The 16,555-nt window shown below is 42.6% G+C and overlaps 2 protein-coding genes across 2 annotated transcripts in view; both read left to right on the top strand.

Moving 5' to 3' along the window:
- The first annotated feature begins 30 nt into the window (after window positions 1-30).
- On the top strand, window positions 31-5,603 carry ing3 (inhibitor of growth family, member 3). The gene is made up of 12 exons (XM_062064666.1): window positions 31-492; window positions 637-708; window positions 1,060-1,160; window positions 1,222-1,287; window positions 4,031-4,127; window positions 4,208-4,279; window positions 4,352-4,468; window positions 4,548-4,711; window positions 4,786-4,991; window positions 5,064-5,256; window positions 5,317-5,355; window positions 5,421-5,603. Exons 1-12 carry the CDS (start codon window positions 465-467, stop codon window positions 5,535-5,537), a joined length of 1,272 nt encoding a protein of 423 aa, XP_061920650.1. The 5' UTR covers window positions 31-464; the 3' UTR covers window positions 5,538-5,603.
- Window positions 5,604-5,793: 190 nt separating this feature from the next.
- Window positions 5,794-16,555, top strand: part of cped1 (cadherin-like and PC-esterase domain containing 1) — an 11,284-nt gene continuing 522 nt past the window's right edge. Inside the window, exons 1-21 of the mRNA XM_062064665.1 lie at window positions 5,794-6,208; window positions 6,416-6,581; window positions 7,171-7,265; window positions 7,398-7,458; window positions 11,028-11,103; window positions 11,168-11,300; window positions 11,369-11,499; window positions 11,559-11,631; window positions 11,755-11,883; window positions 11,946-12,050; window positions 12,114-12,205; window positions 12,278-12,315; window positions 12,378-12,564; window positions 13,691-13,859; window positions 14,457-14,556; window positions 14,616-14,752; window positions 14,825-15,045; window positions 15,107-15,208; window positions 15,271-15,358; window positions 15,449-15,595; window positions 15,667-16,555. The exon at window positions 15,667-16,555 is cut by the window's right edge and continues 522 nt beyond it. Coding sequence (XP_061920649.1) covers window positions 6,026-6,208; window positions 6,416-6,581; window positions 7,171-7,265; window positions 7,398-7,458; window positions 11,028-11,103; window positions 11,168-11,300; window positions 11,369-11,499; window positions 11,559-11,631; window positions 11,755-11,883; window positions 11,946-12,050; window positions 12,114-12,205; window positions 12,278-12,315; window positions 12,378-12,564; window positions 13,691-13,859; window positions 14,457-14,556; window positions 14,616-14,752; window positions 14,825-15,045; window positions 15,107-15,208; window positions 15,271-15,358; window positions 15,449-15,595; window positions 15,667-15,840 — 2,607 coding nt within the window. The 5' untranslated portion in view covers window positions 5,794-6,025 and the 3' untranslated portion in view covers window positions 15,841-16,555. The remainder of the gene's footprint in view (window positions 6,209-6,415; window positions 6,582-7,170; window positions 7,266-7,397; window positions 7,459-11,027; window positions 11,104-11,167; window positions 11,301-11,368; window positions 11,500-11,558; window positions 11,632-11,754; window positions 11,884-11,945; window positions 12,051-12,113; window positions 12,206-12,277; window positions 12,316-12,377; window positions 12,565-13,690; window positions 13,860-14,456; window positions 14,557-14,615; window positions 14,753-14,824; window positions 15,046-15,106; window positions 15,209-15,270; window positions 15,359-15,448; window positions 15,596-15,666) is intronic.

Genomic DNA, 16,555 nt, shown 5'->3' on the forward strand with positions numbered 1-16,555 from the left:
GATGTGTCCGGTCCCGCCGGCTCGGGGGGAAGTCGGGAGGGCGGTGGGACGACTGTGACCCAAAGTTTTATTTCTATTACATCGGACGTACAATGACGTCAGGACCTCAGGACGTGTCCAGTACTTTTTATTTTCTTATTTGTTGTCTTACTTTGTTGAACCTTTGGGGTGTAGTCAACTAAATGGGAATTTCAACACATCACGTGACTTCATGCGTCAACACTAACGCATACATTCTCCACTGTACACATTAAAACTACAAGTCCCATGATGCCCCAGTGTTGCGCTCACCAAAAGGTCACGCCTCTTTCTTTTTAGACCAATCACCGCGCAGACTGGCGTGTGCGTCAGTACTCTGACCTCACATTTCGAACTATTTTTTCTGAGCGAGACAACGGCTGACGGCGCCATCTTGAAAGAGATTATTTGTATCATTAAACACGTTAAACCTTAAATTTGACGCTATGTTGTACCTGGAAGATTATCTCGAGAGTGAGTATCTGACTGTTAGGAGCCGGCCGAGGTGCCAAACAAGTATTTTGTGCATTAAATGTGTTTGATATGCCGGCGCGTCTCTGTCTGACATTTAGCCTAGCCAAGCTAGCACGATAACCGTTTTTTTTTCTTGGTGTGCAGTGATCGAGCAGCTTCCCATGGACCTCCGCGACAGGTTTACGGAAATGCGAGAGATGGACCTGCAGGTCCAAAGTACGTGCAGCATGAACAATGAGGACAACACCACTGCTACAACACTCCCAACATAATCATGTCGAAACTAGTCAAATAAATGTATTGCTACGTACTATCAAGCTAGCACGTTGTGTCACCAGTCAACCAAACTTGACACGAAATCACACTCAAACATCAGCAACCATGGAACCTCCTCTAAAGGCATCCTGTAATTAAAGTACAGTTGTTTTTAACCACAATCAACGTGTCATCACTAAGCTTCAATAATGATATTATCTATGACCCCCCTGTGTATAATTCAATGCCATTGGCTTGTGTGGTTTATTTGTTTTGCGGCTTTTATGTAAATTGTTTGTTTTACATTTGCAGACGCTACAGACCAGCTGGAGCAGAAAGTGGTCGACTTCTTCATCAACGCCAAGAAGAACAAGCCAGAGTGGCGAGAGGAGCAGATGGAGGTCATTAAAAAGGTTAGGCGATTCATTGAAGGCCTTGACATGTCAAATATTCAGATGTTTGTTTTTTGTCTAGGATTATTACAAAGCTCTGGAAGACGCAGATGAGAAAGTCCAGCTGGCCAATCAGATTTATGATCTGGTAAGTTACAACTAGTGATGCTCTAATTCAGGGGTGTCAAACCCATTTTAGCTCTGGGGCCACATGGAGAAAAATCTACTCCCAAGTGGGCCGCACTGGTAAAATCACGGCACGGTAACTTAAAAATAAAGACAACTTCCGAATTTTTTTTTCTTAAAAAATAGAACAAGCGCATTCTGAAATTGTACAAATCATGTTTTTTTTTTTACAATTACCTGTTGCGTTTAGTAGAATATATACTTTATTTGTCGTTATTTATATTTTCTGAATAAATTATGTGATATTGCTCATCCGTCAACTCATTGGTGTTAATTTTCAATCTATCAAGATAAAACAATTATATCAAAATCAAATTAAATTATGTTATTTATGTAGTTTGATCATTTTCCTCGACTGATGTACTAACATCATGTGGTTTATTTTGTACAAATATACAAATAATTGCTATTGTGACATCCAGTGGACACATTTAGAACAGCTGTTTTTTTCATTCAAAAATTTCAGGGTAATTTTTATATTTAGTAAACTCATCCCGCGGGCCGGATAAAACCTGTTCGCGGGCCTGATCCGGCCCTCGGGCCGTACGTTTGACACCCCTGCTCTAATTAAATACAAACATTTAGTGAAATCATTCAATTGTTACTTTAAATATTATTAGTTACTTTAAATATTATTAGGTAAAGGCTTCCTACCGGTCATAGAAAAGCATTAAAAGTAATTACCGTATTTTTCGGAGTATAAGTCGCACCGGCCGAAAATGCATAATAAAGAAGGAAAAAAACATATAAGTCGCACTGAAGTATAAGTCGCATTTTTTGGGGAAATGTATTTGATAAAACCCAACACCAAGAATAGACATTTGAAAGGCAATTTAAAATAAATAAAGAATAGTGAACAACAGGCTGAATAAGTGTACGTTATATGACGCATAAATAACCAACTGAGAACGTGCCTGGTATGTTAACGTAACATATTATGGTAAGAGTCATTCAAATAACTATAACATATAGAACATGCTATACGTTTACCAAACAATCTGTCACTCCTGATCGCTAAATCCGATGAAATCTTATACGTCTAGTCTCTTACGTGAATGAGCTAAATAATATTATTTGATATTTTACGGTAATGTGTTAATAATTTCACACATAAGTCGCTCCTGAGTATAAGTCGCACCACCGGCCAAACTATGAAAAAAACTGCGATTTATAGTCCGAAAAATACGGTAAATGGATTTTGCAAAAATTCAGGCATTAAAAATCATTAATTTAATGACCGGAGGCTTGAAAAATATTTAATTCAGTGAACTCACAAATGGTATTAGCTATTCACAAGTGGGCGATTAAAGACAGGCACCAGTTAACGGTAGGCCTGCGGCGGTAACACATTTTGCTTGACGATATATTGCCTTACGAATTATTGTCAATAGAATTTTGAGACCAAGTTAACCTCTAATGCAGGCATGTCAAACACGCGGCCCAGGTTCAATCCGGCCCACAAGATGAGTTTGCTAAGTGTAAAATTGAGCTGCATTTTTAATCTAAAGACACTGCTGTTCCAAAAGTGTCCAATGGATGTTGCAATAGCAATTCTGTTGGGCAAGCAGATTAAGACGAGTAAGTACACCAAGCAAGAGGTACACGGTAAAGAGGGGCTGCAACTCCTCCCCCTCGACCCAATATAAAACAAACAGAGGTGAAATATACAATTGATAACCTCTCTTAAAATGCTGCATGAGACACTGCACAATTGATATAGGATTTTCTTCTGTGCAAATTTAAAGAAAGTCAACAATGGAAATGACAAATGAGGTAGTTGATACATACAGGTATAAGCGTTTTTATTTATGCCTCATTTTATTTTTGTTCAATCATAGATGGGCTCTGACCTAAAGTTTAATTGGTTTGAAGAAACACCAAGATTAAGTCTTAATTTCATTGTGTTCTTAATGATGTTTTTGAAACTGCACCAATTTTTTTCCTCAGAATTTTTTTACCAACTTGGAGTGTTGTGTCAAGAGGATTATTTTTGATATGTACATTTTCAGAATGTCCTTGTTCTATTTTGGGCCAAAGAAAACAATCTGAAGCTGTCGTAGTTGTATTTTTAAGTTATTATGCCGTGATTTTACCCCTCTGGCCCACGTGTGAAAAGATTTTTATCCATGCGGCCCTGAGCTAAAATGAGTTTTGACACCGCTGCTCTAATGTAATAATACATAATAATAATAAGGCAAGTATACCCTTTTCAAATGCAATAAACTTGTGTTTCTCGTATATTTTAGCATTGTAATTGGAATGTAAATTTTTAAATCTCCATGTTCTCTAAAACAAATATTAGAAATATAATATACTCTGTCTGATAGCAATTTTTTGTAGTTGAATAAAATACAATTTTTGAAATTGAATAAAAGTCCCAACTTAAAGCAATAAAGTAGGTACTGTCTCTGTTATGGAGGGGGTGGTGGACCCTCAAATATACACAACAAAGCTTTTGACTATATGTTATAACTATGTGCAGTAGGACATGGGCATTAAATTGGTTTTAAGTGGCATTAAAAATAATTAAATTAGCTTTGCTGATACCTGCATAACCCTGAAATAATAAATACGATTTAGTGTTGAAACGTTTCCCACATCTGGAAATGATAGTGGGACATTATTTACAACTTGTGTCGAATAGTTGTGTAGTTTTGTCTGACACCACTAGATGTCACTCCTGCCCCTTTTGTGTCTGTTGTCAGGTGGACCGGCACCTGCGCAAACTCGACCAAGAACTGGCCAAGTTCAAGATGGAACTGGAGGCCGACAACGCCGGCATCACAGAGATTCTGGAAAGACGTGAGTCATTGAGACCGCCATGCTGCATACTTGTCACTTCCTTTTCTTTTGTCGTCACTCCCTCTTCTGTTGTTTTTCAGGATCTTTGGAGATGGACAGTCCATCTCAGCCTGTCAACAACCACCATGCACACTCACATGCCACTGTCGAAAGTGAGTCTTACATTTGGAACATAACCCAAGTCTTTGGCTTGGGTTATTGACAACCTGTTTCCATGGCAACAGAGCGGAAGTACAGCGCTACAACACACCACACGACAGAACATGTTCCCGAGAAGAAGTTCAAGTCCGAAGCTTTGCTTTCTACGCTGACCTCAGACGCCTCAAAAGAGAACACGCCAGGTGATGACACGTGCGCAAAGGCAAATGTCGCCACTGCATTGGCTTCCTGGTGCTCATCTGTACTTTGTATCTTCTGCAGGTTGTCGCAGCAACAGCATGTCATCCTCCGCGAACAACATTTACAGCGTCAACTCCTCACAACCTTTGACCTCTTACAGTCTCAGCTCGCTGCCTGCCGGCCCTGGGGCGGGGGCCGGTGCCATCACCATGGCGGCCGCTCAAGCCGTACAGGCCACTGCTCAGGTGAGGTCAGATTATTGCTTAGGTAGTGCATCTAAATGTTGAGGTCAAAGGTGAAAAAATGTGTGCGTGTCCAGATGAAGGAGGGTCGCAGGACGTCCAGTCTGAAAGCGAGCTACGAGGCCATCAAGAACAACGACTTCCAGCTTAGTCGAGACTTTTCCCTGTCACGTGACACCTCGCCGTACCCGTCTTCCGCATTGGCGTCCACGCTCACGCAGACGCTCACCCCTGCCGCTGCCGTCGCCGCTACCACCTCTGACTCTCGAGGCCGCAAGTCCAAGTAAGGGCGCGTCGCCGAGCACGCGGTGATGGACGCATTGCGGCCATGCTAATCCTATGTGATGTTTTCCAGAAGCAGCGTCAAGTCTTCCAACCATCAGTCGTCTTCATCGTCATCCTCCTCCTCGCTGTCGTCCTGTTCGTCCTCGTCGGCGTTGGCCCAGGAACTTTCCCAGCAAGTGTCTGTGCTGCCCGAGGCCGAGGCCAATAGCCAAGTGGACTGGACTTATGACCCCAATGAGCCGCGCTACTGCATCTGTAACCAGGTCAGATGCCGCCATCATGTCCTGCTGCGGCAAGCGACGCTGACAGTTTTTTGTTTGCAGGTGTCGTACGGGGAAATGGTCGGCTGCGACAACACGGATGTAAGTCACACGTAAGTTTCTGGCTTGTACCGACGTATGCTAACGTGCGCTGACGTGTCTTCTAGTGTCCCATCGAGTGGTTCCATTATGGCTGTGTGGGTCTTAGCGAGGCGCCCAAAGGGAAGTGGTACTGTCCTCAGTGCACGGCCGCCATGAAGCGCAGAGGAAGCCGCCACAAGTAGACGTCCAAAAAAAAAGTCCAACCTTGTTGTTTCCACCTTTTTAACACAATAAAACTTTTCTTTGTATGCCATTGATTATTTGTCTTTTATTTTCATCCAATTAAACTGTGTGAAGCCATTGCTGTCACGCTTTATGCCAGTTTGAGGGTTTGGCCCCGCCCCCTTGACTTGACAATTCAACCACGTTTATCTAATGTGTGCACGCGCCCCTTACGCGCGTGGTTTCCAGAAATAGCTGGGGGGAGGGGCGCGTGCACGTACAAACTCTTCTCGTCAAGGGGGAAAAAAAAGGAGGCGTTCTAAGAAAAAAAGTTGGATCAGAACCACTGGTGAAGTTCTCTGCCACGCAGTTGAGCTTCTTCAACTTAACACGAGCCCCGTTGACCCTGCAGCGTTGTTGCTGGTGCTGTCACGGTGGTTCCGATGACGGCCAGTCAGCAAGAAGAGATGAGGCCGATGATAAAGAGGAGGAGAGCTGACCCACGAAGATGCTGAGCGGCCGCCGCAGAGGCATTTCCGGCCCGCTTCTGGTGCTGCTCGGAGCGGCGGGCTGCCTCTTCTACCAGAGCCTCACTGGACAGCGGTCCGGCCCGCAGCAAGCCGCCAAAGAGCCGCCAGACAGTCCGACGGTGGACAACCGGAAGTTGGTGAAAGCCCTGGAAGGTCTGCAGGTGAGTTGCGGTCCTCAATCAAACTTGAGAACACTTTTTTTATTTGATCTTTAAACAACAACAAGGGGGTCATGTGACTGATGAGTGTTAAAAACAGCTGAAGTGTAAACGGAGGGCTTTGTTCTTCTATTTTTACTTGCTAGCCTGTATGCTAAAAGCTACACTAAATATATATTTCAACTATAAAATAAAGTCATGTCCTATCAGATGTCCCACAGGGCCAGCGGGCGGCGCCGGGCCTTTGTTGTGATGGGGTCACACCCACACAGTGACACCGAGGTGCAGCTCTACCATAGAGTCCTGCACGACTTGGACTATGAGGTCCACAAGTCCACATACTTTGAGACCATCAGCTTTGTGCAGCACAATCAAGGTACCAATCAATCAATCAATCTCATATTCTTTGATCCAGGGAGTGTGTTTTAAATGAAAGTTTGCAGGTTAGATTCCCATAGTTGTGTTGTTGAGAAGTGACTGGTTTAAAAAAGCCTTCCGTTGATTGACAGTGACGTCTGTCTGCCCACCCTAAACAGGTAAACAGATGGAGAGAGGGGTGAGGAGTCTGATCTTTGCCCTGACAGAAGAATGTCCAAATGTTTTATAGTATGTGTTTGTGTGTGTGTGTGTGTGTGTGTGTGTGTGTGTGCGCGCGCGCGCGGGGGCGCTGTCGTTATGGAAACCTCTCACAGAAGTCTGACCACTCCGGATGGATCCAAATTGCTTCCACATGTCCCCACCTTCAGTTCAGCGCTTTTGTTTTGACAGGCTCCTTCCTGTTTTTCTTTTCCAGCAGCCAGAATGTTCTAGAAGACATTGTGATAGATCAGGACTTTTAAGCTTTCAATTGGTTCAAAAGTCATTCGTCGAAGAGGAAATGTGGATTTATTTTTTATTTTTAAATAACTTTATATCTATAAACTACAACAGATATTGACTTCCTGTGTATTTTGCCATGGTTACAGGGCAAAGTGGGTGGAGTCTGTTGTTGTGTTCAAGCTCCTCAGAGAGAAGTTGTCTGAGGAAGGTCGCTTTCTCGCACCTAAGGTCACACCAGATGGTGAGTTCACATGGACGCAGACCAGCGTACTGTCACATGCTGCCCATATGTGTGTGTGTGTGTGTGTGTGTGTGTGTGTGTGTGTGTGTGTGTGTGTGTGTGTGTGTGTGTGTGTGTGTGTGTCTGTCTCAGGTCAATCTTCTGCCTGGTCTGGTGGAGGCACTGTCTGCCTCAGCTCTGTGTCAGCTGACAGGTGAGTGGACCTCCCAAGTGGAGTTCAAATCAAGTTATTTCGTTCTGCTAGGTCCAGTTGAACAAAACATGGAAGACCACATCCAAAAGTTGTTTACCTGTTGGTGGTGCCTTCAAGTCCATAGGAAACAAAGTTTATGTTTTTATTGGCAGCCGTCATTCACTTTTTCTTATCTGACCAAACCAGAGAACATCTTCACAGCAGTTTCCATATCAACAGGCTATGATGAATGCTGGTACAAGCATCTATATACTGTACATACTTATGTACATTTATACTGCATACAGAGCAATTGCTAGGAATTCTGGGCCCACTGAAAGAATATCAGTGTGTGCCCTTCTAATGGGGGCCGTGTGTGGCAGTGTGGGCCCTGTAGCGGGATGTGGGCCCTTAGAATTGCTATTACCTTTCACCCATATACGACAGCACTGACTACATATACAAACCTGCAGTATATACATTCATAATACACACATACACACACACATATATATTACACTTATATACATTTATATATATATATATATATATATATATATATATATATATATATATATATATATATATATATATATATATATATATATATATATATATATATATATATATATATATATATACATACAGTACAGGCCAAAAGTTTGGACACCACTGCTCCTCATTCAATGCGTTTTCTTTATTTTCATGACTATTTACATTGTAGATTGTCACTGAAGGCATCAAAACTATGAATGAACACACGTGGAGTTATGTACTTAACAAAAAAAGGTGAAATAACTGAAAATATGTTTTATATTCTAGGTTCTGCAAAATAGCCACCCTTTGATTACTGCTTTGCACACTCTTGGCATTCTCTCGATGAGCTTCAAGCACACCTGTAAAGTGAAAACAATTTCAGGTGACGACCTCTTGAAGCTCATCGAGAGAATGCTAAGAGTTTGCAAAGCAGTAATCAGAGCAAAGGGTGGCTATTTTGAGGAAACTAGAATTTAAAACATGTTTTCAGTTATTTCACCTTTTTTTTGTTAAGTACATAACTCCACATGTTCATCATTCATAGTTTTGATGCCTTCAGTGACAATGTACAATATAAATAGTCTTGAAAATAAAGAAAACACATTGAATAAGGTGTGTCCAAACCTTTGGCCTGTACTGTATATACGTCTATATATTACACTTATATACTTTTATATATACACACTTATATACATTTATACTACATATACTCTACATACTTGTATACATTTATACTGCATATACTGTATACTTTAAACTTAGAGTGCATCCCAAAAGTAATTACAGCTCTTTACTTTTTCCACATTTTGTTGCATTACAGCCTTATTTCAAAATGGAGTACATTAATTTTTGTCCTCAAAATTCTACACACAATACCTCTTTATGACAGTGAACTTTTTTTTTTCTAAATATATTAAAAATAAATACTAAGAAATCACATGTACATAAGTACGTTTGTATTTGCAGCCTTTGCCATAAAGGTGAAAAGTAAACTCAGGTGCATCCTGTTGCAACTGATCATCCTTGGGATGTTGCTACAGCTTAATTGGAGTCCACCTGTGGTAAATTCAGTCGGTTGTACATGATTTGAAAAGGCACACATCTGTCTGTATATAAGGTCCCACACTTGACAGGCCAGGCGGAAGCAATTATTTCATAAAACATTTTGCCAGAATGCACTTGAAAGACTCTCGGACCATGAGAAACAAAGTTCTCATGGTCTGCACGCGGCCCTTCAACAGACCATGAGAAACAAAGTTCTGTGGTCCGATGAGACAAAGATTGAACTTTGGCGTGAATGATAGACATCATGTTTGGAGGAAACCAGGCACCGCTCATCACCAGGCCAATACCATTCCTACATTGAAGCATGGTGGTGGCAGCATCATGCTGTGGGGGTGTTTTTCAGCGGCAGGAACTGAGAGGAGTCAGGATAGAGGGAAAGATGAACGCAGCAATGTACAGAGACATTCTGGATGAGAACCTGCTCCAGAGCACTCATCTTTTAGCAGGACAACAACAGCCCTAAGCACACAGCCAAGATATCAAAGGAATGTCTGCAAGAGTCAGGGAACTCAGGGCCCAGACTTGAATCTGATTGAACATCTCTGGAGGAATCTGAAAATGGCTGCACACTGACACTTCCCATCCATCCTAATGGAGCCTGAGAGGTGCTGCAAAGAGGAATGGGCCAAACTGCCTAAAGATAGGTGTGCCAAGCTTGTGACATTGTATTAAAAAAAGACTTGAGGCTGTAATTTCTGCCGAAGGTGCATCTATAAATTATTGAGAAAAGCTGTCAATACTTATGTACAGGTTATTAATTAGTTCTTTATGTTTAATACATTTGCAAAAAAAACGTGGCCCTAGTGTGTGAATGTGAGTGTGAATTTTATCCAGGGTGTACCCCGCCTTCCGCCCAAATGCAGCTGAGATAGGCTCCAGCACCCCCCGCAACCCCGAAAGGGACAAATGATAGAAAATGGATGGATGGATGGATGTTCACATTGTCATTATAGGGTATTATGTGGAGAATTTTGAGGACAGAAATTAATTTATTCCATTTTGGAATAAGGGTTTTAACATTGCAAAATGTGGAAAAGTGAAGCGCTGTGAATACTTTCCCAGATGCACTCTATGCACAGTTATACTCTGCATACTTGGATATATTTGAATTGCATATACTGTACTGTACTTATATTTAGTTATACTTGTATACATTCTCTGTGCTTTTGTACATTTATACTGCATATACATTATACTAAATACCTACATTAATTTATGATCATTGCATACACATACATCCATACGATTATACTGCATATATAAACTTAAATACATTTACATCTCATATATATACATCATCCTCTATATCAGTGGTCCCCAACCACCGGTCCGTGGATCGATTGGTACCGGGCCGCACAAGAAATAAAAATTAAAAATTAAAAAATCAAAAAATTATTTTTATTTTTTTATTAAATCAACATAAAAAATACAAGATACACTTACAATTAGTGCACCAACCCAAAAAACCTCCCTCCCCCATTTACACTCATTCACACTCATTCGCACAAAAGGGTTGTTTCTTTCTGTTATTAATATTTCTGGTTCCTACATTATATATCAATGTAGATCAATACAGTCTGCAGGGATACAGTCCGTAAGCACGCATGATTTTATTTTTTTATGACAAAAAAAAATAAAAAAATAAAAATGTATGATATGGTATTTTATTTTTTATTTTATTTTTTTGTCATAAAAAAATACAATCATGCGTGCTTACGCTTTTTCAAGTGTTGACCGGTCCGTAGTTACAAAAAGGTTGGGGACCACTGCTCTATATAACTTAAATACTTATGTTGCATATATATATATACTTATATACATTCATACTCTATATAGCTTAAATACTTAAATACATTTATATTGCATACACATACTTATATACACCACATTTATACCGTATATCACCTACAGTAAATACATTTATACTTCAAATGTACATATCCATACGCTATATAGCCTATACATACGTTTTCTCTTTTCTCTGTCAGCGCGTGGATTACCCATCATGCCTCCTGCTTGCAGTCACAACCAGACTCCCCCTCACGGCCCCGTTGGAGCTGACAGGTGTGCATGTGTGTGTGTGTGTACGTGTATGCGCACGCACGTGTTCAACACGATGTTCCGACAGCACGTCCGCCGTGGAATCTGGCCTGGTTGCCGTGGTGAATGTTTACGTCGTAGTGACCTCCGTGAGGCCGCTGACCGCTTTTCTGCACAACGTTGCCGTAGTGACAGACAGTCAGATATCGTGGGCCACACAGGTAATTATGTCAGGTGGGTCTTGCTACACTGCCGCCCCCTGCTGGTCATCACTGTCCTCTGCTCGTAGCTCAGTGGCTTCCTGCTGCAGCGACTTCCGCCAAAGACTTCCCAAGAAGCTTTGGGGCAAGCTAAGGAGGTCATAGGTCAGGTGCTGGAGGCCGCAGTGTCTGCCAATAAAGAGGCTCAAAGCCTGAACAGGTGAACTTGTTTTTGGCGAGAGGTGGAGCAGGATGATTGACAGGTGTGCTGTGTTTCAGGTGTGTGTTGTGTTATCAGCTGCTCACTTTCACGCTGCTCTTTAGCGGATCCATCAAGCCACTCATCACGCAGGTGCGCAATTTTCATGTGCATGCCAGAACTTTTATTTTGAAAATCCTTGTTTGTGGTCATGTGACTGCGGCTGGAATACAGAGCGTCATCCAGTGTGTCGTGTGATTGGTCGGTTTTGTCCAGGTGGACGCGGGTTTGACTCTGTCGGCTCTGAGTGATCGCCACTTTGACAGACAGGTCACCAGAGATGTCATCCTGGAGGACACGCTTCACTTCCTGTTGTCTTTGGAGACGCAGTCAGACGACGAGCAGGTGAGGGTCATGTGACTCGCCAAGAGCTCGGGATGATTTTTGGATGTTTGTCCCGATGTCAGCGCGGCGTCTTCACAGAGACAAGCGGCGTCCGAATGTCTGCAGACGACTTTCTTCTTCTACGTCGCTTTCACGGTCACATGATGGCGCCGAGGTCCTTCCAGCTGGTAGCAAACATGCAAGTCTTTGTCTTGGATCAGTAGGACGTATTGACGTGTGACACCGTGCAGGTGTGTCCCGGCGTATCTTCGTCCCGCGGCGCTTCACGCCTGTCCGACATGCTGCTCGCCGTCGTTCGCCATCACGGGAGCGTCATTGGCAGGTGAGGCTCTTTGGCTCGCGCGCCTGATGCCCTTTTTCCACGTGCGCTAACAAGCCCGTCTTTGTGCTGCAGGGCCGACCAATCAGATGCGTCTGTCAATCAGAGCACAGGTAAGGCATCGGCTTGACGTTGGCGTTCTGGCTTGTGATTGGCCGCCTGTGCTTTTTTTTAGGTTCATGCGTGGACGCCCGCCTCCGTCAGATCTACTCCGACCCCCCCCTCACGCTGAGCCCCCCCTTCAGCCCCCATTTGAAGGAGTACCACACAGAAGTGACCTTTGACACGCTAATGATCAGAGTCCGCGCGGAGCCCGCCAGCGCCGCCTGTGGCGTCCGCTTGGACGAGCGGCGAGCTTCCAGGTGAGACCGACGCTCACCTCTGACCTTACAGTTATTATTATTTTAAAAATTGTCATTATTTTTTTTACAAGTGTCCTTAAATGATTATTCATACATAAACAAATAACAAATACTCATCATAAGGTTTAAAATAGCAAGGAGGCTTCTATTTGTAAATGCATATTATAATGATTTAGTATTTTTGTTTAAAAAAATTATGAATAAGTATGCATATAAACAAACTATTATAGTAATCTAAAAAAAGGTTCATTATGTCTTCTTGTTTATGTACTTTTTGATGTTCTTCTATTTAGACACTATTTCCAATCCATTGTACCAAAAATAGTGTCTGACTAGAAGAACATTTTAAATAATGTTACTTTTAATAAAATGTTAAAGGTAGTCTATTAAAATTAATTATTATTGTATTAATAATAACATAGTAATTATAATTCTTGTTCATATATTTTTCTATTTTCTTCATGTCAGACAGTATTTCTAATCCATTGTACTAAAAATATTGTCCGACTAAAAGAAATGTAAATTATTATTTGTTTACATTTAATATGTCAAAATTAGTGTATTTTAATTATTATTATTATTGATTTTTTTTTTAAAAATAGTATAGTTTTTGTTCAGATACTATTCAATTGTCTTCTAGTCAGACAATATTTCCAATCCATTGTACTGAAAATATTGTTTGACTCGAAAAAAATGGAAAAAAAAAAAATACATTTAATAATATGTTAAAGCTAGTGTATTTTAATTAATAATAATAATAGTATAATTATAATAATTTTTGTTCCGATACTTTTAAATTTTCTTCTAGTCAGACAATATTTTTAATCCATTGTACTGAAAATATTGTCTGACTAGAAGACAATGGAAAATATTACATTTAATAATATGTTAAAGCTAGTGTGTTATAATTAATCATAAAATAATAATAATAATATAGTAATCAAAAGTCTTGTTCATATACTTCACAATTTTCTTCTAATCGGGCAATATTTCTAGGATTCAAGATTCAAGGAGCTTTGTTATATCTACCCGTACACATTTGCACATACACGCTATGAAATTTGGACTCAATCCATTGAACTGAAAATATTGTTTGACTAGTAGAAAATACATTCCCCCTCCTCAGAGTGTTCACCTTCCCCGTCGGCCTGGGACACAACCGCGTAAACATCCTGGTGACGGACGACGCCGTGTCGCCGCCGTCCGTGGTGGCCGTCTACACCGTGCACGTGTACCGCGAAGGCCGGCCCAGCCTGCCAATGTTTGGGGACCATGTGACCTGCGGCTATGTTCAAGTGAGTCAGCGGACCCACCCCAAGGAAGTAGACTAGGAACAGGAAGTACAATGTATTTCCTCTTTTTCTTACTTTTATTGATAACTGAAGTGCAGTAAAGAAAAACAATCACTGTGTGTTGTGTTGTGTGTGTGTGTGTGTGCGACAGTGTGTGTGTGTGTGTGTCCCGTTTGAAGGCGCTCTCTGAGCTCAGGTATGAACAAGAAAATCCCTGTTAAGTTTTCTTGTGTCACTTTGTTGCGAGCTGTGGCGTCGGCGTGCAGAATGTGGCGCCGCCGCGTTGAAAGCAGCGGCGGGCGCAGCAGAAGAAGAGGAGGAGTGTATGCTGGGATGGATCACAGAGCGTGTGCGTGGTTCTGGTGTGTGTGTGAGGCGGCGGGCCGGCTCTGAAGTCTTGACCAAACGCGGCGGCTCTCATGGGGCCTCGCTGCTGAGCTGGTCGGGTTTATTTGACCCTTGACACCACCTGCTTCCACGTACCAGAGAAGAACGCTTCAAGTTTTACCTTAGCTTACCTTAGCTTAGCTCTGCAAAAAAAACCAAAAAAAAACCCCAAGTAGATTCTAATTGACAACATGTCCTTTGGGTCGTTTTTAGGATTGTGGACTCGTGGTTCTTCCGAATCGCCCCTGTGGTCTGGAACCGTTTTCCAGACCAACCGATCCACTTCCTGCCTGCACTTCCGGACATTCTCCAGGTGTGTTGGCAACCTTCACTTGCTGATGACGTGGAAGTATAAAAATATCCATTTGTCAGGTCGCTGGTTGGTTCCGTGCCTCAGCTGTTCTGACAACAGGACGTGTGATTGGCGGAATGTTGCCTGGCAACCCGACAGTTGCTATCATGAAGTGGTGAAGCGCCCCCTGCTGCAGGAGTGTATGGCAGGTAGAAAGGTGAGGTTTTGAGATGATGACCTTCAAATGCTTCCTTCTTTCCTTCCTTCCTGCTGACTCCGCCCCCCTCAGGTGTTGTTCTTGGGGGACTCGACCAATCGGGGCATGATGTACTTCCTGATGGAGCGGCTCAACTCCAGCTTGGTGGACTGGGACAAAGCCCACGACATGCTGGTCTACAAGAACCTGAACCACGGTCAGACGTGGGTCAGCTACTCGTATTATCCTCAGTTCTGGTTGGACCACAAGCAAAGGCCCACCTTCAAGCAGGCGCTGACCCAGCTGCTGCACAGGTGGGGAGACGCCATCTTCTCACATGATGCCTTTCTGACGTGTCACATGTGCATCATAAAGGTCAGGACCTCTGATGAACTCTGAGATGACCGTATTGGTGGTGGGAGGAGTTCAATGGCTCAACAGCAAGCACCTGTGGATGGTTCGTGAGGTTCTGGATAGGTGAGCTGTTCAAATGATGTCCTTCAAAAGTAGCGTCACTGAGGTATCCCAATTCTTCTCAGTGAGTCTCTCAGTGGAGTCCAAGTGGTGGTCAAGTCTTTGGGAATGGGCTTCCATCTTCCTGTGGACGGGATCCGATTTCGCAGTCCGGTTTGTTCTATTTTCCTTGTAAAACTGTTTTTGCCCTTGTCACCGTGACAACTTGCTAGAACTTCTTCTTGGTGGTCGCTGATCTTTCAGAAGGAGATCCAAAAGCTTCCCGGAGAGAACCAGAATATTATCACTGCTGCAAAGCATCACGGCTATGAGGTGATCGACACATTGGCCATCACGATGGGTCGCTACCAAGACTTCCTGCCGGGACGTTGTGCGTGCCACTTCCATCAGGTAAACGGCAACTTTGCTCCAACGTCACTGTAACCGTCTCACACCAACACTTGTCTCCTCATGGTCGCCAGGTGGACAAGTTCTGTGCCGAGTCGGCCCACCGCACAACCCAACCTGGAAGCCAATCAAACTATGCAAACCCTCCTTCAAAAGTGAAGACCAATACATCGTCCTATCATGTAATTGGAGCTGTGAACCAGGTGTACGCCGACATCCTGCTGAGTCGCCTGTGTCCGAGTACGTAAACTGATTTACAACATCTAAGACAGTTATCACATGGCCCTAGAACGCATTGGCCTCAATAATATGTAGCTAGAATAAATAAAGGACCTACAATCACCTATAACATGGACCTACTATCGTGGACCAAGAATAACAAGAAGATGAACCCACAGTCATAGGCCTGGAATAACTAGTACATGGATCTACGATAATCTAGAAAATTGACCTACAATCATAGGCCTAAAATAACTACAACATGGACCCACAATAATCTAGAAACATCTACAACATGGATTTATCCAGACACGAACCTATACATGACCTACAATCATAGACCTAGATTAACAAGGACATGAGCCTACAATCACAGGCCTAGATTAACTATAACATGGATCTACAATAATCTATCTGCAATCAAGAACTTGGAAAAATCCAGCACATGGATTTACATTCATCTAGACATGGACCTAGCTGTGTCTACAACACGGATTGATAATCATGGACCTCGAACATCAATAACATGGATCTGAAATTAACGAGAGCATGGACCTTCAATCATAGACATAGTAACATCAAGAACATGGACCTCGATCATCAAGGACATTGACCTAAATCAACCTGTGGACAATGGACCTTCAACCTTGGCCTCAAAAACATCAATGACATGGACCTACACTCACCGAGGACATATACCTACAATCTTGGGCCTAGGCCATCTAAGACATTGATCTACACTCA

The sequence above is a fragment of the Entelurus aequoreus genome, linkage group LG12 (genome assembly GCF_033978785.1).
Source record: "Entelurus aequoreus isolate RoL-2023_Sb linkage group LG12, RoL_Eaeq_v1.1, whole genome shotgun sequence".
Classification (NCBI taxonomy): Eukaryota; Metazoa; Chordata; class Actinopteri; order Syngnathiformes; family Syngnathidae; genus Entelurus; species Entelurus aequoreus.